Here is a 27131-nt window from a genome sequence, read left to right on the forward strand (position 1 = left end):
TGTGGGACCTGCGGTGGCGTGCGGTGCCCTGCGCTGATACCGCCTCGCACCTGTAGCCCTGCTGCCGCCAACAGGGGCCGGGGCCACTGTGCACTCTCCCTCGGGGCCCATAGCTTGTTTGTGTCTGTTCCCTTAAATCAGTCCTGACAGAGCTACTCTGTCCTGCGGGTGGGCTGGTCACCCCCGAGGCTGCAATGGCCCAGGCTTTGTGGAGGCTGGGGCAGGGGGTGCTGCGTGGCACCTGGGAGACAACCAGCCCACCCTCCCCCCTGCAGGGCCTCCACCCGCTGACTCCCAGAGGGAACTGCAAACTGGGTAGCAGGGAAGAGGGAGGCGCCTGGTGCGGTCCCAGGCCTCCCTCCTCCCCACCCGCTCCCCCCAGGCCTGCCTGCCTCTCGCTCCCGCTCTACGCCCCCCTCACTGTCCCCTCTCCCCATCCCCCTGCAGGGATGAGTGACAGCGTCAAGGACAAGTTCTCCATTGCCTTCTCCATCGTGGGCATGTTCGCCTCGCACGCGGTGGGAAGCCTTAGCGTGTTCTTCTGTGCGGAGATCACGCCCACCGTGATAAGGTAGGTGGCAGGGCCGGCCTGAGCCCGGGCGATGGACAGCCAGCCTGGCCAGGTCACCCCGGCCCCCAGGAACTCCATCCTGGGTCCTGTCCGGGCAGCAGCTGGGATTTTGGGGCACAGGGGCCGCAGCTGCCCCTGGCAAAGGAAGGAGCCACAGTCGGCACAGTCACCTCGGCCGCGAGACCTCGGTTAGAGCCCGAGAGGAAGCGGCAGGCGCTGGTCCCGGGCCCCAGGCATTGATGGCGCCGATCCAGTGAGGCCTCAGAGACAGGGCGGTGTCATTGATTCAGGAATCCGTGTGCACTTCCGAGAGCTCGTGGAAAATGGAGTTAAAAGATACTCGATTCGATTTTAGAACACTGGAATCTGCAAACACAAAAGGTCTTCAAAACATTCACAGGAAATGTGCACCGGGGCCAGCAGTCATGGCCAGGGGAGTAAGCCGCCACCCGGGACCCCCGCGTCCCATGGGCGAGCCCGGGTTCAGTCCCGGCTCTCTGCTCATGCTCCTGGGAGGGCAACAGAGGAAGGCCCAAGTCCTTGGGCCCCAGCGCCCACACGGGAGAGCAGGATGGAGTTCTAGTCTCCAGGCGTTGGCCTGGCCCAGCCCCATCTGCTGGAGCCATCTGGAGAATGAACCAGCATGCGAAAGATCTCCGTCTCTCCCTATCACTCTGCCTTGCAAAAAAGAAAATAAATCAAACTTTGAAGAAAATGGGTATTATGGGAAAAATTATGCAGGAATTTAAAAAAAAAAAGTCTTGCACCAAAACATGCAAGTTTTAATTCCATTTTCCAAGAGATTTTTGTGGCGGCCTCGCCTTTAATGGAAGTCGCGTGTGCCTGGCGCTAGGTTCGGCCTTGGTTTGTTCTGCCGTCTCACCTGGAATATGTCCTCATTGTATGCTGAGCTGTGTCATTTCAGGTCACAGGGAGGTCTGTTCCTTCCTGGGGCTACTCCTGGGCCCATGGGGGCTACGCATAAAACAGGGGCTACCTGTGCTTAAAGGACCCGGCACTTCACTGTAGGGGACAGGGTGAGCGCGGTGTGCACACGACCCCCTTTCACACTGGGGACCCTCTGGGGGTCTGCCAGCAGCCTCCAGCCCACACGCAGAGGTGACTGCGTGCACAGGGCCCAGCCTGAGGGACAGTAGATGGCACCACCCCTGACTGGGCATGTTAGGCAGGTCCTTTCATTTCTGCAAAAATTGGCACAGATATTGATGTGTCCTTGACTTCACATCACAGAAGTAGAGGAGGACGTGAGAGATGGGAGGCCTGTGTCTTGTGCTTAAATGCAAGGTGGTGATGGTCACGCACCTGGTGACTTTGTGGAGATCCTGGAATTCTTTACGAAGATTGATTGCTTGGTTTAAAAGGCAGAGCAACAGAGAGGTAGAGGCATGTCTTCCTTGTGCTGGTTCCCTCCCCCAAATGACCACACCAGCCAGGGCTGGGCCAGGCCAAAGCCAGGAGCCTGAACTCCATCCGGGTCTCCCACGTGGGTGCAGGGCCCAAGCACTTGGGCCATCCTCTGCCTTCCCAGGCCGTTAGCAGGGACCTGGGTCAGAAGTGGAGCAGCTGGGACTTGAACCGGCGCTCTGATACGGGATTCTGGCACCACAGGTAGCAGCTTAATTTACTGTGCCCTTATGCCAGCCCAAGATGCTGGAATTCTTAATTGAGGCTTGCTGTTTCTGCTAAGTCTTTCAATCCTTAAAGTTATTTATGTACTGTCACTGGCAATATCAAGATATCCACTGGATATTAAAATTCTTGTGCGTCTAAAGCAGGAGGCAAAACTTGCCTCTTCTATCTATAAATTGAGGCATCTGTGATATGAAACATGGGCATGTTCTTCCCTCTAGTGGCGACAGAGAGAACAGCAAGAACACAGTCTGCATTTGGAAGACTACCACGCATATTAACAATCCCATTCTCTAAACAGATTTTCAGAGAGAAAAAAAGCCAAAATCTGCATACCAAATTCTACCAAAATTGGCCCTGATATTACTGAAAAATTTCATGGAATCTAATAGAAAATCTAAATGTTTTCATCAAAAATAAAACACACACACACAGTTATGCGTCACTTAATGGCAGGTAAGCTGCATCACTGGGCTGTCCCACCGTGCACACCACAAGGTGTGCTCACAGCGGCCAGATAGGTCACTCAGCACAGCCTCTGCCGGAGTCCAGAGACGCAGTAAAACTGAAATGGATGAGCTTGTGTCCACACCACCTGCACACAGCTTCGTAGGTTTTTTTGTTTGTTTGTTTGTTTTTTGTTTTTTTTTTTTTTTGGTTTTTTTTTTTTTTTTTTTTTGGTGAGAGGCAGAGAGACAGACAGAGAAGGCACAGCAAGCTCACACCTGCTGGTTCCCGCCCCCCCCCCCCCCCGCCCTGAGCTGAAGATCTGAAGATGGGAACCGGGAACTCAGTCCAGGTTTCCCATGTGAGCCACCACCACTGTCTCCCAGGCTCTGCACTAGCAGGAGGCTGGAGCCAGGAGTCAGAGCTGGGAATGGAATGCGGATGCTCCCGTGTGGGACCCCTCAAATGCTCGCCCCACAGTAGGCACTCTCCCTGGAAGTGGCAGAAGCAGTACACTCTGAAACAGCGGTAAGAGGGGCGGCGGGGTATTATCAAGGACTCTGTACCGCACGTAGATTGTGTGTCCTGCGCTTTTACACGGCTGGCAGCACAGCAGGTGTTCACGCATCACCAGACACACATGACGTCACAGCAGCTGTGATGTCACTGACCAGCCCAGTGTTTCGGCTCTGTTGTGATCTGGGACCCCCATCCTGCTGCCCTCGGGGCCATTATGTGATGCCCAACTGTATTCCCTGTGACACTCGTGTATGCACACATGCATATACGCACATAGCTTTTCTTTTTAAAGATTTTATTTATTATTTAGTTGAGAGGTAGTTATGGAAAGAGGAGAGACAGAGAGAAAGGTCTTCCATCCACTGGTTCACTCCCCAAATGGCCGCAGGGGCTGGAGCCGGGCCAATCTGGAGCCAGGAGTCTCTTCCAGGTCTCCTTCATCTTTTCCCAGGCCATGGCAGAGAGCTGGACTGGAAGAGGAGCAGCCGGGACCAGAACTGGTGCCCGCATGGGATGCCAGCACCGCAGGCGGAGGATTAACCTACCGTGCTAGAGCGCTGGCCCCACACATGGGTATTTTAAATGCCAGATGTTTCATTCCAGCTGGCGGTTCATTAACATAATGTATTAATATGATGTGGTCAACCTGGATTATGCAGACTTGGGCCTGGTGCTAAGCATTTGCTGTTAGCAGCGACTCCGTGCCTGCCCTCCCTGGGGTCCGCACTCTGCCACCCTGTATCACTACCCACGTGAGCAAGGGCGCCCGCGCAGTTAGTGTCAGGAAGGGCAGGCAGAAACCAACAAGCTTTCAGAGCAAACGATGTCAGAAGCCCCGGACATGTCCCTTACCGGGGAGCCCACGTGTCCTCCAGCATCTGGAAGGCAGGATCCATCAGAGAGGTCACACGGCTGTTTCACAAGTGCTCCTCCGAGAGGGACCCGATCCCCTGGCTGTCGGCAGAGGCTGTCTGTATGGGACCGGTCCCACACACCAGGGTCGGCTGACCCTCCCGCCTGGAAGCCAGCGTGACCCGCAAGCTCCCAGTGCTCATGACGTGCAGACAGCGTGTGCCGGCTCGTGTTCCAGACAGTACACCTCGCCCTTGAGGGCATGGGAGCAGATGAGGTCACGGAGATACCAGATGTCCCGCTGGAACCCTCTGCCTGGGGAGGGGGTTGGGACATGGGAGACGCCCTCAAAAGTAATGGTCCTCGTCTGCATGTCCTTGGCGTCCCCACAGCGAGGGGTGGCTGACTACCGACCTCCCAGCTAAAGCTAGGGATCCTTCATGGAGCATATTAACTATGGGCTGTGCAAACAAATGACCCCAAATCTCAGCTTGCAGCAGCCCCACGTTATCTCCCAGCTGCAGTGGGCCAGGGTCTGGGCTCAGTGTCCCCGGGAGGCTGCATCAGTAGGGGCGGGACCTACTGCCAAGCCCAGTGACTGGCAGGTGCAGTTCCTCATGGAACGTCATCTGAGGCCGCAGTTCCTTGCTGGCTGTCAGCAGTGGGGAAGCCACCATGGGCCTCGGCCACATGGCGCTTGTGTGTCAGCGCCCTTCCCATGTGTGTGTGTGTGTTTTAAAAGATTTATTTGAAAGGCAGAATTGGAGGGGGAGAGAGAGAGATCTTCCATCCACTAGTTCATTCCCCAGATGGCTGCAACAGCTGGGGCTGGGCAGGCTAAGCCAGGAGCCAGGAGCCCCATCCTAGGCTCCCATGTGGGTGCAGGGGCCCAAGCTCCAGGGCCACGCTCAGCAGCGTTCCAGGCACAGCAGCAGGGAGCCGGAGCAGCAGGGACTCGGGCCAGCTCTCATATGAGACACCGGTGTCGGGGTTGGTGGCTCCACCCTGAGCCACAGCACCAGCCTCCTCATGGTGTTTTATTGGTGAGGAGTTACTGCTGGTACCAGAAATCAGATCACACCCAAGGCACAAGGTTGTGCTGGAATATCCTCTGGACGTGGCCAGCAGGGGGAGCCCCCGAGAGGAGGAAGCCCTGCAGCTGCTCTGCACGGTGAACTTGGACTGGGAGTCCCAGGGAGCGGCCTGGCAGGGGCACCTGTGCACCTGTTCATGGCGGCAGGCGTGCACGTGGCTGGATTCCATGGGCTCCGGGCAGGGTGCATAGGTCCTTGGCACGGCGGAGGAGGGTGGGTGGGAGGCAGCTTCGTCAGTGGGGAAGGCAAAAGGGAGGAGCACATGGCTGCAGCACTTTCTCCAAACTCGGGGTCTCCCTGTCACCCCTGGAGGCCTTGGGCGCCTGAGAAACCTCTTAGCCTTCCAGTTCTTGAATGTGTCCCCCCACACCTGCTGCCCCGCCCCCAACTGCAGGACTCACGTGGCCCCTGCCCAGTGCAGCCCCCAGCATGCACTGCACACCGTCACCCCACCCACGCTCAGATCTCCCCGTGCCCTTGTGGGCGTCACAGCCCCTGGAAGGCGGGGCTTCCGCTGGATGCACGCCCAGGCTTGGGGAGGTGAGAGGGGTGGAGCCAGGATGGTGCCCTCAGCCCCAGCCACTTGCGCCTGGGTAGCAGGGAAAGTCGGCTTTCCAGCTCGCTTCCGGCCTCTCCCAAGTACGGGTGCTTGCCCGAAGCTGCCCGGCCTCGGCAGTCCTCTAGATGAACAGAGGTGACGGCGGGCCCTGCGCCGGGGGTGGTGTGCAGTGCGTCTCGCTGCGGTCGGAGCCGTGTGCCCACTGCTGTGGACAGCTGCTTGCGTCCCACTGGACATGTGTCGCGTGCAGTCTTTGGGAAATGCCTGCTCTACTGCCAGTCTTCCTAATGCGTTGTCTGCTGAGCAGCCGAGAGTTCTTGACGTGTTCTGGACCCCTGTCCCGTGTCGGGCGAGAGCTCTGCATGGTGGAGTTTGGGATCTTGGTGAAGCCCAGTCGGTCAATTAGCTGTTTCATGGACCTGGCTTTGGGTGTCTTACGTGTGTAAGAATCTTGGCCTATGCCAGGCTCGTGAAGATTTTCTTCTTCTAGAAGTTTTAGCTTACACTCAGGTCCCATGATCCTTGGGGAGTTCATTTCTGTAGCTGTGACGCAAGGGTCTGAGGCCGCTGTTTGCATGTGAATGTCTCACTGTGCACTTGTTGAAAAGGCTGTCCCTGTCCGCCCCAGCCTCTGCCTTCATCAACAACCAGTCACCCAGGTTTGTCTCGTAACTGAATCCTGTTTCACTGGCTTGATTCACCAGTGACACACGGCCTCGAGTAATGCAACTTCTTTTTTTTTTTTTTTTCCGTTGGTTCACCCTCCAATGGCCACTACGGCCAGTGCGCTGCGGCTGGCACACTGCGCTGATTCGATGGCAGGAGCCAGGTGCTTCTCCTGGTCTCCCATGGGGTGCAGGGCCCAAGCACTTGGGCCATCCTCCACTGCACTCCCGGGCCACAGCAGAGAGCTGGCCTGGAAGAGGAGCAACCAGGACAGAACCGGTGCCCCAACCGTGACTAGAACCCGGTGTGCAGGCACCGCAGGCGGAGGATTAGCCTAGTGAGCCGCGGTACCGCCCATAACGCAACTTTACAGTGAGTTCTGAAATTGGGAAGTCAAGTTTTTCAATTTTTTTTTTTCAAAATTATTTTGTCCTCCTGGGTCCTTTTTATTCCTTGAAAATTTCAGGATTTATCACTTTTTTTAAGCTGGGATTTCATGGGCTTTTAAATTTATCAGAGAGGCAGAGATAGAGGGCAAGCAAGCGAGCGAATGCCCACGACAGCCGGCACCAGGCCGGAGTCAGAGCTGGGCCAGGAAATCGAGGCAGGCCTCCCCCATGAGAGGAACCCACGTAACTGAGCCGTCTCTATTGCCTCCCAGGGTCTACGTTAACAGGATGCTAACGTCAGGAACCAGAGCCAGGGACTGAACCAGGCGCTCCGATGTGGGACGCAGGCATCCCAACCAGCATCTTGGGTGCTGGGCCAAAGACCCACGGCCCAGCCAGGGTTCTGGGTGCTGGGCCAAACACCCACGGCCCAGCCAGGGTTCTGGGTGCTGGGCCAAAGACCCACGGCCCAGCCAGGGTTCTGGGTGCTGGGCCAAAGACCCACGGCCCAGCCAGGGTTCTGGGTGCTGGGCCAAAGACCCACGGCCCAGCCAGGGTTCTGGGTGCTGGACCAAAGACCCACGGCCCAGCCAGGGTTCTGGGTGCTGGGCCAAAGACCCATGGCCCAGCCAGGGTTCTGGGTGCTGGGCCAAACACCCACGGCCCAGCCAGGGTTCTGGTGGGGACTGCATTGCTTCTGTGGATGCACTCGGGAAGGTCTGACTTCTTCCCACGGTGCAGCCTCCCGATCCACGAGTACGCAATGTCTGCCCGTCTTTTCTCTCTTGAAAGTTCTCTCAGCGATGTTTTCTAGTGCTCAGGTGCAGGTCTTCATGGTATTTATTCCTAGGTATTTTCGGGTTGGTGGTGGTTTGACATTGCGTTGGAACTTGTACCTCGTAGGACAGTCGTGTGGGTGAGGAGCCATGAACAGGAGCTGCCTTCTGCAGGGACCCAGCCCCGGGCCATGCTCACACGGGACGGTCATGCACGCTGCATGAGAAAGTCTCCTTAAACCAGCTGCGTCCCTGTGGGCTCTGCCCGCTGCTCTGCGGCTAAGCAAGCCACTCTGCACCGCATCCCGGAGACGGCACCCCCGGCAGCTGGGATTCAGCCAGCCTCCTGAGGCCTGGTGCCCGCTCTGAGGAGCCGCAGAGCGCCGTGGCCCCAGTAATGCACTTTCAGGTTCGTGTTTTAGTAGAGCAGTTACAGGTACAGGAGTCAAAGCCCCAGGGAGTTTCTGTGCGCTGGTGGCAGGTCTGGTCTCTGGGACCCTCCAGGAGCAGTCCCGAGAGGGGGCAGTTCCCATGGGAGAATGCAGAGTGCTTTTAGCGAATACATGTGACATGAAATGCAGTAAGGGAAGCCTTTTTTTTTTTTTAAGATTTAAAAGTCAGTTACACAGAGAAGGGAGAGGAAAGAGAGGTCTTCCATCTGCTAGTTCACTCCCCAATTGGCCACACGGCCAGAGCTGCACCAATTAGAAACCAGGGGCCTTCTCTGGGTCTCCCACGTGGGTGCAGGGGCCCAGGGACTTGGGCCATCTTCTACTGCTGTCCCAGGCCATAGCAGAGAGCAGGATTGGAAGAGGAGCAGCCTGGGATGCCGGCACTTCAGGCCAGGGCGTTAACCCGCTGCACCCCAGTACCCATTAACTTTTTCAAGTACTCTCAGATGATCCATGGCCATGCAAGAATGGGAAGTGCTCTCTCATGGGGCAAGTGAATCCACCACGAAACAGCAGGCAGGGAAGCCACAGAGAAGAGAGAGAGGGGAGGGGGAGGGGTGGGGGGGGAGAGGAGGGAAGGAGAGGGGAGAGGGAGAGGGAGAGAGGGGAGAGGGAAAGAGAGGGGAAGGGGACAGAGAGAGAGAAAGGAAGGAGAGAGAAGATTCTTCCCTGTCCCACACCTGGGTGCAGGGGCCAAAGCACTTGGGCCATCTTCCACAAGCTTTCCCAGGCCATAGCAGAGAGCTGGATCGGAAGTGGAGCAGCCGGGACTCGAACCGGCGCCCATATGGGCTGCCAGCACTGCAGGTGGCAGCTTTACCCACTAAGCCACAGCGCAGGCCCTGAAGCGTTGCCTTTTGAAATATCTTGCAGTCCGCAGCTGTGATGGAGAAAGCCCCCTCTGGTGTGTTGTCTTTCATATCCTCTCTAATCCCTTTAGTGTCCCCCCACCCCCACCCCCTTCTTTAAATGAGGAGCAGGCCTTGGAGAACAGCATGGTTGGTAACACTTTGTCCTTGTGAACCACCAGAGGCCAGCGTTCCAGCTTTCATTCATGGCAGCTCTGTCAGTCCAGCAGCCGAGGGGCAGGTGGCTTGGGAGGCCCTGTGGGCCACATGCATGGTGCCCGAACCTGAACTTGTGTGATCCCATCAAGGCACCCCTCCAGCGTCGGGACCACTGAGGGTCTCCAAGCACCAGGGCCTGCCCCCGCCGCTAACCCCGTGCGCTCTGCCTCCCCCTCCCCTGCAGGTGCGGCGGGCTGGGGCTGGTGCTGGCCAGCGCGGGCTTCGGCATGCTGACGGCGCCCATCATCGAGCTGCACAACCAGAAAGGCTACTTCCTGCACCACATCATCTTCGCCTGCTGCACGCTCATCTGCATCATCTGCATCCTGCTGCTGCCCGAGAGCAGGGACCAGAACCTGCCCGAGAACATCTCCAACGGGGAGCACTACACGCGGCAGCCCCTGCTGCCCCACCGGAAGGGGGAGCAGCCGCTGCTGCTCACCAACGCCGAGCTCAAGGACTACTCGGGCCTCCACGACGCGGCGGCGGTGGGCGACGGGCTGCCCGAGGGCGCCACGGCCAACGGCATGAAGTCCATGTAGCGGGTGCCCCACCGTCCCCGCGGGGGAGCTGAGGGGTGGGGGAGAGGGTCGCGGGCCGGGGCCGGGGCCATCCGCATCCGCATCCGCTGCTGCCGCATCGTGAGACTTCACTGGTGTGGGGAATCCTGTCTTTCCGCCAGTCCCCGGAGGAAACGACTCCTTGGAAACAACCCTTCGAAGACTTCTTTTCTGCCATTAAACGTTTGTATTTATTTTGGTCATTTTTACCAAGAAGCACTTTATTCTTTCTCTGATCAGAAAACCGGACCCTTCTCCCCACCTCTGGCCACTCCAAGGCACACAGTCCCGAGTGACCGACGCAGCGGCCGCTCCCCTGCGGCTCCTCGCCCGCCCGTGGACAGTCGCGACCCTCCCGTGGAGCGTTTCCAGGACTGCGATTCAGAGTGACCTGCACCCGAGGACTGGCGGCTGCAGCTTCTGCTGAGGCCGGAGTTCCTGTCGCCCCTGCCTGGGGAAGCAGCGCCATCTCTCCCCGGCGCAGCCCCTCTTGGACCTGATGCCGGAAGCTCTCTGGGAGACGGTCAGACCTCTCACCAGAAACCGCTAACTGGGGAGCGGGGGTGGCGCCAGGTCTGCATGGCCGAGGACCCCAGAGGCAGCCCCACGGAGGTCTGCGGCACATTCGTTTTTGTAAAACTCCCTCCCGGCGTCAGTCAGCCCAGGAGAGAGGCGCCCTCCTTCGCCGTCAGGTCTGTCTGTCTTGCCAGCACTACTTGAAGATGGGGCTTCTTTCTGAACCAGACAACAGGAAAGTAACTGGAAAAGGCCACCACAGCCGAGCACAGCAGGGAGGGCGGCCTCCCGGAGCCGGCGCGCCGTGCCCATCCCCAGCACACACCACGGCGATCCGGCCTGGATGCTGGCACGCGCCGACCTCACGCCGGGGCCCGCAGCGCCTGCACCAGGTGCTCCCTGGCACGCCCGCCATCGTCCGTTGCTGCTTTTCACTTGCTCAGCACAGCTGGGGGCTCAGCAGGCGTGAGTCCTGGTGACCTCCAGCCTCTCGGGCACAGCAAGAGGACTCTGGAGAAAGCAATAACTCACCCCAGCCCAGCCCTGCTCGCAGGGGCTGCGTGGTGTCCTCGTTTCGTCCCGCACAGCGAAGTGACAAGTCCCTCTTGTCACCTCGGGAGGAGACGTGGCTGCCCAGGCCTCTGCCAGCCCCACCTCCTGGGCCCAGGCTGCACCTGCCGAGTCTCAGGCACCAGCCCTTCCGGACAGCCTGGCTCCTGCCCAGAGCCATCCACCTCGCCCCTGCGCAAGGCACTTCTTTGCAGGGCCCGTGCTCTGCCAGGAAGGCGTGGACTCCGGCCTCTGCAGGCCCTCATGCGGCTTCCAGCCAAGGGCTGCTGGAGCTCCGAGGGCCAGCGAGGGGTCGGCTTTCTCTCCTTGTAGCTTGCCACGTGCCCACCTCTCCGTCACGTCTGGCAAATCCAGCAGCAGGAGCCTGCCGCCTCGGAAGACACCGAGTGGGCGAGGGGCCGTGCAGCCTCGCGCTGCCAGCACACGGCAGCACCGTCAGGCGCTGCCTGGGGGCTGCAGAGGCCCGCGAGTGCCTGGCCAGTCGCCCACTCCCACTTCCAGGTCCAGCTCACCTTCACCTCCCCGAGTCTCCTCCCCTAAGTCGCTTTTGTTCCACGTTTCTATGTCAGTCCTCGTTCACTTTTAGATCTGCACAGCCTTCGCGTGCCAAACCTAGATCTTTACCTTCTTTAGGGTACATGCTACGTCGTCACCAGGCAGCAAACCTCTAAGGACAGGACAGATGCAGAGGCCCGGCCAGGAGCCAGGGCGTTGCTGGGTCTACACCTGGACAGGTGTGCACCTGCACTCGCTATCCCCTGAGGACTACAGAAGTCGCGAGCAGCCTCACCCCGGTCACGGGGCCTTTAAGTGGAAGTGGCCGCGGTGCCAGCAGTCCCAGGAAGGCGAGGACAAGGTGTGGCATCTATATGCTTCTCAGCTCGCCCTAACAAGAACACTGGCCCAACGACGACCGTGCAAATCCATCAGCCTCCAGGACCGGGCGGCCGCGGCTGGGGCACTTGGCTCTTGGCAACGAAGCCTGCTGTGCTGGAGGCCCCCGGAGTCCACGCCAAGGCAGCCCTGGGCAGTGGCCAAGCGCCCGTTCCACTGCTGCGGCAGCTCGGGGGACGCCTGAAGCTCTTGAGGGACACCTTTACGACATGCAACCAAAGTGTAACAGCCCCGCTGTGGGCAGAGCCCCAGGAGGCAGCAGGTGCACCTGGCTGCAGCGCCCCACCCCCACCCCCAGGCACATCTGCTGCCCTTGAGCGCCTCGGTCCTGTGTCGTCCTCGGTGAGGACACTTCTCAGGCCCCTGCCCCACCCCAGGGGACAGGGGGAGGTACGGACTCCCCGCTGTGCTCCCGCCACAGCCCCTGCCAGCCGGTAGGGGAGCTGTGATCCCCTTCCTACAGAAGTTATGCACCCACGCGAACCCGAGACGGAGCTGGACGTGTCTTCGTTTTGTTCGTTTCCAGATGTCAATAGTAACCCGTCAGTGCTCCAACTGTTAGCGCCCAAGACAGAAGGGAACGTTCTCCATGTGTCCTAGTAGCGTCATCTCCTGCACCTGGAGAACCGGGCGGGGAGGCTGGTGTGGCCAGAGGACAGCGCGAGTCCTTGCACCACAGCCTCGGCCGGGGCGCCGCCCTCCCGCGCTGCTATCCTAGAGCCAAACGAGAAGCCCCAGAGCCGGCAGTGCCGCTGGGCGAGCCCTGTGACCGTCGCACTGCCCGGCCTGGGGAGGCCCTCGCTTCCACGCGTGTTTCCAAGGACACCGCCTCACTGACGCACAGCGTGTGCGTCTGGGTGGGGCCGCTTCCCGCCCTCGGCCCTCTGCACCCCGCCTGGGGGAGGGTCCAGTGTAAGAGCCGTGTTCTGTCTTGTTGATGGGGACTCCTTGGGCGGTGCCCATACATAGCACAAGCTTACCCTGCGTTTCTGGGCTGTCGTCCGCAGCCACGTGTGTCTGCATGGTGCCGCTGTCGTACCTTGGGGAAACTTTGTATGTGTGTGTACAGAAATAAAAGCGTTGCCCAGTAACAGGTTTCCTCTGGAATGTCTTCCCTACCTCACCTGATGGTGTCTGATGACGGGCACCTGGCACCGCCGCGGCCGAGGAACAAACGCGCTCCGTGGTTCAGCCCCCGCGGCGTCACTGTTTCCCCCGCCTGTGCACGCGGCCTTCCTCGCCCCGGCGGGGACAGTGGGGGCCCCTCTCTGCTCAGAGTCCTGGTCTTCAAGGGGACTCGGGCAGAGGTCGGAGCAGGCCGCTCTCCAGGGCAGCCTCAGACCACCCGGGGTCAGTGACTGGAAGAGGACTCTCTGCTCGTGTCCTGCTAGCCATGGCCTGAGGGCTCCTGGAGGTCAAGGAATGAGTGTCTCACACTGTGACTGGAGGAAAGACTGACAACCCAAACTCTCTCTAATGTAGTATTTTTTAACAAGAAAACTATTTCTTTAATAAAGTATTTATACCAAACTCCTCAGCCCTGACTCTGTGGTCACTTACTATTCTGTTCCCACAGAGGTGCCTGCCACGCTTCCCGTAGGACTTCACTGGCGTGGGCCTCGCGGTCAGCATCGGGAACCCGCACCTCCACGTCCTGGCTGGCGTGTCCACAAGCACTGGCCCATCACGACCCTCAGCATCCACTCCCAGTAACACAAGGGGCCCTCTCAGCTGGTGGGCCTCACCCTTGCCTGATCAGGGAAGCACGTGCGGCTCCGAGACCACCTGAGTCCCTGGGGGAAGGGTCCAGGGTGTGGTAGGAAGAAGGCAGCTAAGGGCAAGAGGCACCGTGGCACAGTGTTAGGCCCCTGCATCCCATATCGGCGCTGGTTCAAGTCCCACTGCTCTGCTGCCAATCCGACTTCCTGCTAACACACCCGAGAGGCAGCAGATGATGGCTACAGCGCTTGGGTTCCTGCCACCCACGTGGGAGACCTGGACTGAGCTCCTGGCTTTTGGCCTAGCCCAGCTCCAGCCTCTGCAGCCACTCGGAAAGTGAACCAGCAGATGGAAGGTCTCCATCTCTCCCCTACTCCCGTCACTCTGCCTTTCAAGTAAGTTTTTAAGAAAAAAAGCTAAGAAATGACCAAAGCAAGGACTTGAAGGAAAAGAAGGGGAAAAGAAAGATAAGAAAAAACTCAAGTATTTCAATCCTTGAAAATAGAGAAGCTAAAACCATGACTGACAACTACTCACCATGCACCTTTAGTTTCCAGAGTTTCTAAATACTTAATCCTAACAACAACCCAGCAAGTTAAGAATTAGTCCCATTTTATAGAAGAGGAGACAGTCCAGAGAAGTCAGACTTCCCCAGGACCACAAATACAGTGTCAAGTGGGGCTCAAACAGGCCCAAAAGAGAACACAAGACGTGCCAGAGGGAAGAATGTAGGGAGAAGACAGCAAAAAAAAAAAAAAAAAGGCCGGGGGAACATTTTAGGGAGAACACAGCTAGACATGCCAAGGGGAAGGGTTTAGGGAGAACACAGCAAGAAGACAGGACCGCAGAGGGCGGGCTGAGCGGAAATGGACAGGGGTAAAGCACCAACTCCTAAGGCAGATGAAGCCTCAGCACATGTATGCTCAACTGGGAATTATTTAACTCCTTGGATTAGACCACGCCCTTCAATCCCAACAAACTCCCACTTTCACAAACCCTTCTGTCGCGGAGCAGTCTAATGGGAACACGTTTACCGCCATCTCGCTTCCCTCCTGCCCCGGGTCAGGCAACATAAGCCTTTTGGTCCACACACTGGTGAGGAGAAGGAAACTGTGAACACACCCCGGTGACGTGAGACTGGCTCCATTTATTTAAAGTAGACTGTACACAGTTAGAGATTCTCACTTCCGCATTCAGCTAGAACTTCTCTGGAAAAGCATCCATTTCTTCCTTGATCCTGTTTTCTACAAGTAATGCGAAGTTACTGTCTGTGTTTTGAAGGTTATAGCTGACAAACACCTGTTTGTTCGTCTTCCTGGCTAAAAAGAGAAAACACATTGACAGCCATGACTGAAACCCTGCAGGCTCCGTGGTCCTCACCCTGCCTGTGGCCCAGAAATGGCTGGGAAGAGACAGGAGTTAGAAAAGAAAGCTCTGTTCTTCCCGATCTCCGGAGAGGTGCTGCAGACGTGCGCTGAAGACACGCGGCCCTCCCGGCGTGGAGAGCAGTGGCTCAGGGATGCGCCTGTCAGACGCACGTTCTCAGACCCTCTCCAGACTTCCAGATCAGGAAGTCGGGGTTTCAGGCCAGCAACCTGCTAAGCAGCCAGGGGACCCCCAAACATGTGCGAGAACCTCTTTCTACAAGGAGGTTTTCGGTGGTAAAGTTATTTAAAAAAAAAAAAAAAGACATTAACGTATTTAAATATCAAAGTTCTCCTTCTGGTCCACCCCTCCCAGGGGTTAGCCTGCAGTTCTCTGCAGTCACATATATATTAATAAATATACGCACATGTTACATGTATGTGTGTGTACACACACCATTTTGATATGGAAGTCCCTTTCTAGTTGAGGTTCTTGGTCCAAATGCAAAAATTAGAGTCACATGCCTAAAATTTGAAAGACAAAACACTATCCTGAAATCAAGTGGCCAGCAAGGCTGATGCGTTAGACTGACTCCCTCAGTGGTGGGGGAGGGAGACACCTGTCACCCAGAGGCACCCTCAGTGGCAGGGGAGGGAGACACCTGTCACCCAGAGGCACCCTCAGTGGCGGGGGAGGGAGACACCTGTCACCCAGAGGCAGACAGGTGGTGAGGCAAGGCCAGGGTGCATGGGGCTTCCAAGGCCGGCGTAGAACACACACGGCCAGATTCATCCAGGCCACAGCTCGCTCTGTCCTTTGGGGGGCCGCCCTCCTACCTGCAGGAGGCAGTGTAGCCCTGGGAGACAGGGACCGAGCCCACTACACTCTGGAAACCTCTGTGGGCTCCAGGTCCTCACCTGCAAGTCAGGGCAGGACACACCTCACAGGTGTTTTCTCCCAGCTGCACAGGGCCATGTGTCCGACTCTTAGGACTAGAAGGGGTCCTCCGTCCCGGACCAAGTGACAGAGGATGAGCCAGCCGCTGCCTCGGGCGGCTTCGAGAATTCTACCTCTTTTCTAAAGGAAGACAAACAACTGGACAGGAGCAGGCACTCGGCACCCACAGCCGAGCCTCCCCCACACTGCCTGGTGCCCTGTGCCCAGCAGTGACTGCCCAGCTGGGGGAGGGGTTCCCTCCCCGCCCCCCTCCAGTGCCGCCCCAGCACATCATCTCCTGGTGCCTGAGGCAATCTGAAAGGATGACCTGAAAAGAGCAAGTGAGGCAGGACACAGACCTGCCGTGGCCGGCAGGGGAAGGCCCGTCACTCACCCCTGCCAGCCTGCCCCTCCTCCTGACGGGACGTGCCCTCCCCCGCCCCACCCAGGGCAGGGGGAGTCTCACTGCTCTTACTGCCACCAAGTGTCTTCGAGAGAGCAGAGTGTGTCCGCCAGCACCAGCCAGACCCTGCCCAGCCCTGCGGAGCCACAACAGGGCAGGGTCCCCTCGGCCACACCAAAGCCCGCACGCTTCCAGGGCCGCTCAGAACCTGCGGGCCAGCCCTTCGCCACTGATTCCACCTTCCACACGAGACGCTCCCTTCCCGGTCCCAGGCACAGCACAGAACGCTGCCCCGAGTGTTTGCACGTGTGAGACCAGTCCCTCTGGGGATGCCAGCAGCACATGCCGCCAGACCACATCTCCCCATGGACTCCCAGCCACTGAGGAGCCTGCTGTGCACAACGGCTGACATCGGCGTCCAGCTCACACTCCCGAGCCTGATTCACACTACTGCAATAACACTTCCCATGCGAGACACCCCAGACAAGCTCCCAGCACCCCTCCACCAGGGCCTGCCATGGCGCTCCGCCAGCTGCGTCTACACGGGAGCACTTCCTCCCAGGGGGTGTGGACACGTCCTCCGACTCGTGTCACCCCTCACGGGCTAACACAGCGCAGCTCTCAGAAGCAGAGGGCCTCTGTTTAACTGACTCAAGTGGTTCAGAAAAACAGTGATGTAAACACAGGAGCATAACTGGGAAACGGGGCAAAGGCTCAGCAAGAGTTCCGTTATCCTTTTCACAACTTTTCAGTAGATCGGAAACGACTTCCTAATAAATTTACCAAGGAGTGGGTACTCAGCTGAGCAGTTAAGACACCCTCATCCCATATCAAGAGTGGCCCAGCAGGTAAAGCCGCCTACATTGCCAGCATCCCACATGGGCACTGGTTCCGGTCCCGGCTGCTCTACTTTCAATCCAGCTCCCTGCTAAGGTGCCTGGGAAAGCAGCACAAGATGGCCCGGGTGCTTGGTCCACTGCACTCCCATGGGAGACCTGGATGAAGCTCCTGGCTTCGACCTGGGCCAGCCCTGGCTACTGCAGCCACTTGGGGAGTGAACCAGCAGATGGAAGACCTAGCACGTGCGCACTCTCTCCTCTGTGTCCTTCTGTTTAACTCTGCCTTGCAAGTAAATAAAATTAAAAAAAGAAAGTAAGTTACCAAAATCGGTCACTAGTCGGTCTGGCTGCGGGCTGCACAGAGCGGGTGTGGCGGTCTGGAAGCCCCGCCCAGTGGCACCCGCCCACCCTGCCTCCCTGCTCCTCAGCTGTGTGCTGCGCAGGTGCATGGTGCTCAGAGTGACCGAGACGGAAGCTGGCCTGTCAGACTGACAGGAGACTCTCCATACAGCCCAGCCCGACGTAAGGACGAGCTCTTCCAAACCGGGGCTGGTCTCCCGCCCTGCGCACCCTCAGCTGGGACCCGATCCAGAAGTGACTGGGAATGCTGGGAACGTGCAGCCTGGAGGAGACAGGAGCTGCCTTCCTGCTGGCGGTCGCGGGGCAGCCCGTGCACGCTGGCCACGGAGAACATGCCACCATTACCTGAGCTACCTGAGTACTTACAGGAAGCGTGTCTGGGGTGTGGGAGGGGCCCCCCGCCACAGTGCACAGCCCCCGCCACTCTCTGAAGGACCGCCCTCATGCACATGGCGACACCTGCTCCACGGGCTCCACCAAATCCCGGTGATGTCCGCAGGGCACTGTGGGCATCACGCACTCTCCCCCGAAGAGAGGAAGCAGTGACACTACAGGAGGGAGCACTAGCAGCCATGCAGCCAAGGACGACACGGCCCCTGGGAGCTGGTCCCCAGACACGACAGGTACACACAGACGTGCCCCTAAAAGGAGAGGGCTCTGCTTCCAGGAGCAAGGAGGCAACTGCACTACTTCTGAAGCGAAGACCCCACGGACGGAGGGGAGCCCACCAGGCTGGCCGCGCGGCACCAGCGTGGGTACGTACCTAGGCGCTGGGCAAGGCCGGCAGAGGTGGTGTCAGAAGCATCTCCGAGGAGTGACGTGGACACAGGGATGGAGTCCTGCAAGACAGACAGAGCACACTGCAGCGTCTGACCAGCGAGCGGCACCCCCCCACCACGACTTCAGGGTCTGCTAGAGGGCGGCCGTGGAGGGCTATGAAAGGACACCCTCGGTCCTCGGGGACAGAGGGCTGCCCACCTCCCGCCCAGGAGGTCGGTGCAGAACTAGAGTGCTTGGGGCCAGCACGGTGGCATAGCAGGTAAAGCTGCCACCTGCAGTGCCGGCATCTCACATCGGTGCCAGATGGAGTCCAGGCTGCTCCACTTCCGGTCCAGCTCTCTGCTATGGCCTGGGAAAGCAGAAGATGGCCCAAGTCCTTGGTCCCCTGCACCCGTGTGGAATCAGAGGAATCTCCTGGCTTCGGATTGGCGCAGCTCCAGCCTTTGCTGGACTGGGGAGTGAAGCAGCGGATGGAAGACCTCTGTGTCTGCCTCTCCTCTCTGTGCAACTCTTTCAAATAAGAAATAAAATCTTTAAAAAAAAAAAATCCACAGTGCTGTTAATGAGTTCTAGCACTGACTCCACATCGGGGGCTTGTTGTGGTGTTGGAGATGCCAGAGCACACCAAAGGCACCAGTCAGGGACGCAAACAAGATCAAGGGGCCACAGCAGGGGGCAGGCGCATCAGAGGCAGGGCACCCAGTCTCTTCACCTCGGCCTGGGAGAGAGCACACACGTGCGCATGCACACACACACAGTCCCCTGACGGCCCCTCTGGGCTCCTGACAGCCAAGCAGTGCCCTGGGACTCTAAGCACCAGCAGCCAAACGGCAAAAACAAAGCTTCTACCCGCGCGTGGTCAACCTCGTCTCCGGCTGCAGCAGGAAAGCGGCAGGAAAAATGAAGTTTCCATCAACACACACATCTCCTCCGGGATCCGGGGGCAATCCCCCTCGCCACTCAAAGGCCCAGCTGACCGGAACACCCGTTAGCTAACCCTCACCACACAGCAGCCTGCCAGGAGAACCCTCCTGGCACAGAGGGCTTTAGAGGGGCAGTCTCTGTCGTCCAAGGACCACTGCCCCGGTGGAGACAGCTGACTGAGAGACCTACAGTCCGGCAGAGCAGAGACTGCGCCTCGTCTCCTCGGCCTGCACACAACTGCCACAACACAGAATGAGGTTTGTTCAAAAGGAAAAAGAAAAGAGAAAGCTCTTGCTGCCTTTTTAAATAGAAAAGCTCTAAGTGCGGCCTCAGTGCACCGGCTGTTGGCAAAGTCCAAGTTCAACCTTTACCTGCAGGCTAGTAGTATTCACAGCGAAACCTCCGGAAAGAAACTCCACCTTACCAGGCAGCCTTTCCCCACCAAAAACGTAGTGTAAAACCCATCTCGCTACCCCTCCTAGTAGTTTACTACCAGAGTCACACGGGGACTCGGTCTCCTGGCAGACACAGGTCCAGATGGCTTCCCTGCATGCAATGCCACCCACCACTGCAAAGGCCACAACAGGCAGCCTGGATCCCACGAGCAGGCAGGGCCCAGCTCCCCAGCCAGCCGCCCTCCAGCCGGTGGGGCGTCATCTAGCCGTGCAGCCCCTCTGGACGCCGAGCCCCAGCCCTGGCCACAGCAGGTCAGCGATGTCCTGTAGTCTCCATTTCCCACGGGCTTGTCACACAAGTGCAGATATGGGGAAGGGAAAGGAAGGGGCCCTCCCCGATCCGAGGGTGCCATCCCTCCACAATACACTGGCACAATTTTTCTGGGAAGGGTTACATAGTAAGTATTCAGGTTTATGGGCCACTGGGGCTCCATTACAACTGCTACACCTGTCATCAACACGCAAGAGCTACTAGGATGGGCCGGTGCTGTGGCGTAGCGGGTAAAGCCGCCACCTGCAGTGCCGGCATCCCATATGGGCACCAGTTCGAGTCCCAGCTGCTCCACTTCTGATCCAGCTCTCTACTATGGCCTGGGAAAGCAGCAGAAGTTGGCCCAAGTCCTTGGGCCCCTGCACCTGTGTGGAGGACCCGGAAGCTCCTGGCTCCCGATGGCTGCAGCTCCAGCCAGTGCGGTCATCTGGGGAGTGACCCAGCAGATGGAAGACCTCCCTCTGCAGGCATCTGGGGAGTGACCCAGCAGATGGAAGACTTTCTCTCCCTCTGTAACTCTGCCTTTCAAATAAACAAGTCTGCTAGGGTCTCCCTGCATCAACAGCCATGGCCAGGCTCCAATGGAACTCTGTTGCAAGGTAATCAGAGGCCGACTCCAACCCGGCTCCACAGCAGCCCTGGGTTTCCTCCCTTCCACTACATCCTGGCCTCATTTCCACAGCCAGCTCTGCCCTCAGAGGGAACTTCGGAGTACCTACAACTCGGCAGATCAGCCAGCCGACACCGGCCCCTTTTTCTGCCTGACCCTGGAGGAAGGAGACCCCCCAGCTGAGAAGACGCTCCACGCTGGGAACGGACAGCCACGAGCTCAGGCCACCAAAGCAGCCCATGGCGGGAGCTTGCCCGCTTGCTCACTGCTGTGCGAAGGGGCGGACGGTGTTCCCGGCCTGACCCACGTGCATTCTGGTCCCCATGCAGCCCCCCAGCCCTTACCCACTGTCTAGAATGGAAGCCTTATGACCAGAAAATAAAAGCAAGGTGGTGGGCCGGCGCTGTGGTACAGTTAAGTTAATTCTCTGCCTGCAGCGCTCACATCCCATATGGGCGCTGGTTCTAATCCTGGCTGCTCCACTTCCATCCGGCTCTCTGCTATGGCCTGGGAAAGCAGTGGAAGATGGCCCAAGTCCTTGGGCCCCTGCACCCACATGGGAGACCTGGAAGAAATGCCTGGCTCCTGGCTTCAGATCGGCCCAGCTCCGGCTGTGTGGCCATTTGGGGAGTGAACCAGTGGACGGAAGACCTCTCTGTCTTTCCCTCTCACCTCTGCAAGTCTCCCTCTCGATAAAGTAAGTAAAAAAGTGACGTGGCGGCAAACACACCACAGCCCCCAGTCACCCCAGGACTCCACTTCCCTCCCGGGAAAGGAAACCTGGAACGGCCTCGGCCACAGGCCACCTCGCAGGACTCACCGACAAACAAGTGCCCAGGGAGAGGGCAGGGGCCCCTGCGTGGGACACCCCAAGTCCAGAGGCCGTCGCCTTCCAAGGCAACAACTGGGGGCTCAGTCCAGGATAGCCCGTGGCTCCCCACCCTCTCAGAAGCCCCAGCAGGCTTCACCCGGCTCCTCCCCGAGGGGCCTCGCCGAGCTAGGACAAATGAGCAGAGTCAGGTACTAAGGATACAGTCACAGAACACACAATCTCCTCACCAGCACGGAACACGCAACTGCTAAGGGAGCATGCCAGACCAGCACAGGACACGGGGCTGTGACGGGAGCACTCCCGGGCATCCAGGCCAGCACAGGACACGAGACACGGGACTGTGACGGGAGCACACCCGGGCATCCAGGCCAGCACGGGACACGAGACACGGGGCTGTGACGGGAGCACACCCGGGCATCCAGGCCAGCACGGGACACGAGACACGGGGCTGTGACGGGAGCACACCCGGGCATCCAGACCAGCACAGGACACGAGACACGGGACTGTGACAGGAGCACACCCAGGCATCCAGGCCAGCACAGGACACAGGACACGGGGCTGTGACGGGAGCACTCCCGGGCACCCAGGCCAGCACAGGACACGAGACACGGGGCTGTGACGGGAGCACACCCGGGCATCCAGGCCAGCACAGGACACGGGACACGGGGCTGTGACGGGAGCACACCCGGGCATCCAGGCCAGCACAGGACACGAGACACGTGGCTGTGACAGGAGCACACCCAGGCATCCAGGCCAGCACAGGACACGGGACACGGGGCTGTGACGGGAGCACTCCCGGGCACCCAGGCCAGCACAGGACACGAGACACGGGACTGTGACAGGAGCACACCCAGGCATCCAGGCCAGCACAGGACACGGGACACGGGGCTGTGACGGGAGCACTCCCGGGCATCCAGGCCAGCATGGGACACGAGACACGGGGCTGTGACGGGAGCACACCCGGGCATCCAGGCCAGCACGGGACACGGGACACGGGACACGGGGCTGTGACGGGAGCACACCCGGGCATCCAGGCCAGCACGGGACACGAGACACGGGGCTGTGACGGGAGCACACCCGGGCATCCAGGCCAGCACAGGACATGGGACATGAGACACGGGGCTGTGACGGGAGCACACCCGGGCATCCAGGCCAGCACAAGACATGGGACACGGGACACGGGGCTGTGACGGGAGCACTCCCGGGCATCCAGGCCAGTACAGGAAACGGGACACAGGACACAGGACTGTGACAGGAGCACACCCGGGCATCCAGGCCAGCACAGGACACGGGGGACACGGGACTGTGATGGGAGCACACCCGGGCATCCAGGCCAGCACGGGACATGGGACTGTGACGGGAGCACTCCCGGGCATCCAGGCCAGTACAGGACACGGGACACGGGACACAGGACTGTGACAGGAGCACACCCGGGCATCCAGGCCAGCACAGGACACGGGACACGGGACTGTGACGGGAGCACACCCCGGCATCCAGGCCAGCACAGGACACGGGACTGTGACAGGAGCACTCCCGGGCATCCAGGCCAGCACAGGACACGGGACACGGGATTGTGATGGGAGCACACCCGGGCATCCAGGCCAGCACGGGACACGGGGCTGTGACGGGAGCACACTGGAGCACACCAGTCGCCTAACACGGCCTGGAAGCCAGTGTTGCAGGGGCCAGCGGGCCGGAAGGGGCGTTAGCAGCAACAGGGCCTGGCGGTCCCTGGGCAGTCTCTGTCCAGCTCCGAGTTGGTCTCTCGGGAGGGCCCGCGTGTCCGATGTCAGTCTGCGGGCTATCGCGGTGCTGCCGTAGGAAGCTGGCCGTGGGGGCAGCAGCGTGCGTTAGGCTGCCCCCCCAGCAACCTAAGGTGAAGGCCTGGCCCTGCTGGCTGGGACTCGCGCCCGTGAGCCGGGTGGGCCCCCACCCAACACGACTACGGTCCTTAGGGAAACACAGGGGCTGGCCCCAGGGCGAGCACTGCCCACACCCCACGTGCCAATTTAAGCCCCGCCGCTCCACTTCCGGTCCAGCTCCCTGCTGATGGGCCCTGCACCCACGTGGGAGACCAGCAGGAAGCTCTGGCCGCCTGGCTGCAGCCTGGGCCGGCCCGGCCACTGCGGCCATCTGCGGGGCCTGAGAAACCAGTCCAGGCAGCACCGGGGGAGCGGGGAGAGGGGCTGGGCCGCCGCGCAGGCCTGCGGGAGAGACGAACCGCGGCGGCTGCCGGGGTCCTGCCGAGCCCCTGAGGAGGGGTCGCCCCGGACCCTCGGGGCAGGAAGGGGCCTTGAGCCGGTCGGGGGCGCGCCGAGCGCAGGAGGAGACCGCCGCGGGCGCGGGCAGCACAGTCGGGGGCTGCGGCCGGCGCGCGCGTGGGGCCCAGGAGAGATCCCGGACGCTGCGGCGAGGCGAGCGGGGTGCAGGCGCGGGACGCACCGGGCCCCTGGGGCGACCCCCTGCCCCCCGGCCCCGGCCCCACTCACAAAGCGGCTGCACATGGCCACGGCGAGGTTGCGCAGGTGGGGCGCGGCGCCCACCCACAGGAAGAGCGAGTCCGTCAGCCGCATGACGTGGAAGTGGACGAGCTGCTCCCACAGCCTCGCGCTGAAGTTGTGCAGGGACACCTCGGCGGCGGCCGGCGGCCCCTCCATGCCGCCCGCACCGCCCGGGAGCCGCCGTCGCCCGCACCGCCGCCCGCCGCGGCCAGACCCGAGCAAGCGAGCGCCGAGAGCCCGAGCGAGCGCGCCTTCGCTGGGAGGCGCGCGGCACGGGCCGGGGCGGGGCTGGGACCGGAGCGGGGGCGTGGCCGGGTCTCCCATGCAGGTGCAGGGGCCCAAGCACTTGGGCCATCTTCCACTGCTTCCCCAGGCCATAGCAGAGAGCTGGATCCGAAGAGGAGCAGCCGGGTCACGGACAGGCGCCCATATGGGATGCCACCGCTCCAGGCGGATGATTACCCTACTGCACCCCAGCGCCCATTAACTTTTTCAAGTACTCTCAGATGATCCATGGCCATGCCGGAATGGGAAGAGCTCTCTCATGGGGCAAGCGATTCTGCCACATTCTTGGAAGATGGGAAGTGGACATAGAGTCCCTAACAAAACAGCAGGCAGGAAGCCAGAGAGGAAGGTGGCCCAGGGGCACGCGAAAGGAGGCAGCACCCGCCTTGCCGAATTCAAGGGCCCCGCGCTTGGAGCCCGCAGCGGCAACGGTGGGATGAGAAGCCGGGCGGAAGAAGGATGTCGACCAGGGATGTCTAATGGAGCAAACAACCTAGACGCCTTTTCACACTGTCCTCTTGCTCAGCTCCTTAGACAGCAAACCTGACTTCTAGGCTGGAGAGCTTGTCTCTAACCCATCCTAGAGGGCTGTAAGACAGCGCCCTATCGCCTTTCTGTCCTCCCCGCCATCGCCCCAAGCACACGCTGCAACCTGCTCCCCCCACACCTGGTGTCTGAGCCCATGACCCAGCAGATGGGGGGCTCTGCCCTGGCCAGCCCCCTTCTCACTCCTCTCCCCAAGCCCCCTCGTTCCCAGACCCGAGGTCAGCAGAGGACCTGCTTCTGACTCTACAGAGGCTGCCGGGTTTACCCCCGCAGCCCATTGGCTCCTGAACCTTCCCTTCATCGGTCCCATTCCCACCTGCCCTGTTACAGGGCAGGATGCCCCTCCTCCTGCGGAAATCACCTGCTCCACCTGTGCCCCGCCCTGCGACGCCCACGTCCTCAGGCATCTTGCTCCTTGGGGGGGGGGGACGGTGTTTCCAGAGACGCTGAACGGGCTCGCCTCCATCCCCCTCCTGAAAAGGCCCCCGTCTGCCGGCCGGAAATGCCGTTAGACGAAAGCCCGCATCCAGAGGCTGGTGGAGGCCTCAGTACCAAGGCCAGGCTGTGCTGGTCTACGCAGGACAACTCGGGTGATGAGCCACTGTAGTCCCAGAGTGCCCGAGGGGCCCGCAGAGGCTGGCGTTCACCTAATACCACCAGAAGTCCAGGACGGATGAGGAGGAGCAGTCGCTCCCATGATCCCTTGCTCGGTCCCCAGCCCTGGAACCCTGCTAATGGAAAAGGTGGCCTGGTCCCCTGCACCTTCATGGTCATAGTAATGTCCTGGACTCCCCCAAAAGAAATGATTGGCACGTAGGTAGCAGGACATTGGGGAAGAGGAAGACTTGGGCATTGTAAGGGTCGGAGGGGGCTGCGAGATCCGGGGGCATGAGCTGTCATCATGGCCGCCTCCTAGAAAGGGAATCCTTGCATCCTGGGGCTGAGCAATCAATGGGATCCTGGCCACCGGGTGCCCTGGGGCCCTGAAGAGCCGCCCTCCGCCTCCCCGCCAGGTCCCTGAGTGTGTAACTGAGATGGACAGACACAAGTTGGCACGGCACAGCACTGGGTCTGTGGCCAGTGCCAGGGAGGGGTCATAGTAGGGAGAGCCAAATGGAGGCCGCTCAGACTGCTCCGGAGCCCATCAAGCTAAACAGCAACAACAGAGCCTCCCGGGGAGGGGGGCGGGAAGTGGCGCCACCCTCAGGGCCCCGGGGGGGGGGGGGGCGCCCTGCGAGGATCTCTATTTAATTCACCAGCCAAAAGACTGCCTTGTACACATCAACCAAGAAGCAGTGCCGGCTGCCAGTGCCACTACAGGTGTGGCAGAACAGTGGAATAAGGCCTCAGGTACCTGACACGTGGCCAAGGATTCTGCACCTGTATCCTTTTCTCAAAACAGCAGCAGAACTGTAGCTGCGCGGGATGGGCAACAACGCCCGTCCACACTTCTGCCCGGAGCCCTGTTCACTCTGTGCCGTCGGCCGTCTAGATGGGCAGCGCACCGCGGCGGTTGCACTGCTCCCTTGTCACCTCTGCCTCGCCTCTGGCCACAGGGCGAGCCTACAGGGAAGAGCTGAAGAATGGGAGGAAGCCTATTGTGGCCCTGGCCCCGGGCTCTGGCTGAGTGAGGTGCAGACGTGAGCCAAGCGGGCGCCCACAGCCTGACCCAGGCAGCGGGCCTGGCCATCCGAGCCGTGGGAACACAGCAGAGACCCAAGGGTGTAGTGACTCATGGGCAGGGGCTCGGCTGGCCTGGGCCCTCCGGGGGAAAGACTGGGAGATGGAGGACAGGGCGCTCCAGGAAGAGGCCCGCGGAGGGCAGGAGGAGGACCGGCGGCCTCGCGGTATCTTGTGGCGGAGTCGCTCCCCCAGGAGACGAATTAAATAACTCCAAGAGCACTTCAAGGACTTCGTGAGAAAATGGAATTTAAAAAGCAAAATGCTTGTTTTGGTGCAAAAAAAAAAAAAAAGTTGGAAGTCCATGCATTGTGTCTTCCTACACACCTTTCCCTTAAAGCTGTAAAATCCCTCTTGGGTGGACAGAGGATGGACTTGATCCGCTGGTGTCAGCCTTGGTCACTCACCACCCAGGCTGGCACAATGGCCACGGTGGCAGATTGGGTTCTTCCCACCCAGGGGGCTCAGCGGTTCCTTCTGATGGGGCTAGAACCCCGCTTCCTGTCCATCGGGCCTCGCACCACCCTCCCAGGGCTCCCACAGGGATTCCATGTGACATCTCAGGAGTCAGCATGACTCAGCAACAGAGGTAGGGAGTGGGCGGGGGCTCCCATCACACACACTCAGCACCACCACTCACTCCATGCCGCAGACCCAGCGGTAGGAATCTGCTCCATTGCTGCCAACAGCACTGCCTGCTCACATCTCCCACGCTCCCTCCTCCCGTCCTCCCTCCCTGTTCTGTTGCCCCCATGGCCGAGACCTTGTCCATCTCTGGCTGGACTGCTGACGTGGCGTTCACACGGTTTTCTCGCGTCTTGTTCCACCGGCTTCCAATCTGTCTTGCTCACTGTTGCCAGAGAGACTTATCCAACTGAAGAATCTAAGCACCCTACATCCTCATTATCACTAAATGTCCTGCAGTGACCTTTGGCCTTTGCAGGCCATGCAAGACCCCTCACCCAGCACCTGTTTCCTGCATGTCTGTGCCTCGTCCCTCACCCCTGACTTCACACACAGACGACACTCAACTCTGAGGCGGC

General features: G+C 60.0%; 2 protein-coding genes across 13 annotated transcripts in view; one reads left to right on the top strand and one right to left on the bottom strand.

The window, feature by feature from the left end:
- Positions 1-17951, top strand: part of SLC22A23 (solute carrier family 22 member 23) — a 173445-nt gene extending 155494 nt beyond the window's left edge. For 2 of the 8 annotated variants that reach the window (XM_002720952.6, XM_002720951.6), the window contains 2 exons: positions 448-571; positions 9227-13112. In XM_002720952.6, coding sequence (XP_002720998.3) covers positions 448-571; positions 9227-9584 — 482 coding nt within the window. In that variant the 3' untranslated portion in view covers positions 9585-13112. Of the gene's footprint in view, positions 1-447; positions 576-2442; positions 2820-9226; positions 13113-17355 lie in introns of those variants that run through there. The other 6 variants (XR_016234360.1, XM_089333455.1, XM_089333457.1 and 3 more) reach the window with 6 other exon arrangements.
- On the bottom strand, positions 843-23844 carry PSMG4 (proteasome assembly chaperone 4). 5 transcript variants are annotated; one of them, XR_016234361.1, is made up of 4 exons: positions 23566-23826; positions 17968-18043; positions 15584-15743; positions 14429-14620 (listed from the first exon to the last, which is right to left on the bottom strand). XR_016234361.1 is itself a non-coding variant. In XM_089333458.1 (3 exons), the coding sequence occupies exons 1-3, from the start codon at positions 23731-23733 to the stop codon at positions 858-860; spliced, it is 324 nt and encodes a 107-aa protein (XP_089189584.1). In that variant the 5' UTR covers positions 23734-23830; the 3' UTR covers positions 843-857. The 5 variants fall into 5 exon arrangements, 4 of the variants coding, with proteins under 4 accessions (XP_089189584.1, XP_089189585.1, XP_002720999.1 ...); XM_089333458.1 differs by lacking the exons at positions 14429-14620; positions 15584-15743 and adding an exon at positions 843-937 and having other exon boundaries at positions 23566-23830; XM_089333459.1 differs by lacking the exons at positions 14429-14620; positions 15584-15743 and adding an exon at positions 3466-4141 and having other exon boundaries at positions 23566-23828.
- Between the last annotated feature and the right edge of the window lie 3287 nt (positions 23845-27131).

Source organism: Oryctolagus cuniculus, chromosome 5 (assembly GCF_051225735.1).
Source record: "Oryctolagus cuniculus isolate XC-2025 breed Fujian yellow rabbit chromosome 5, ASM5122573v1, whole genome shotgun sequence".
NCBI classification, from domain to species: domain Eukaryota; kingdom Metazoa; phylum Chordata; class Mammalia; order Lagomorpha; family Leporidae; genus Oryctolagus; species Oryctolagus cuniculus.

Excerpts from the sequence above, each read along its gene's own strand:
- PSMG4 (XM_002720953.6), bottom strand. The coding sequence starts at position 23,733 with ATGGAGGGGCCGCCGGCCGCCGCCGAGGTGTCCCTGCACAACTTCAGC. Across the intron at positions 18,044-23,565 it reads TGGCCATGTGCAGCCGCTTT|GACTCCATCCCTGTGTCCAC; the intron begins GTGAGTGGGGCC and ends TCTGTCTTGCAG. Across the intron at positions 14,621-17,967 it reads CGGCCTTGCCCAGCGCCTAG|CCAGGAAGACGAACAAACAG; the intron begins GTACGTACCCAC and ends TTCTCTTTTTAG.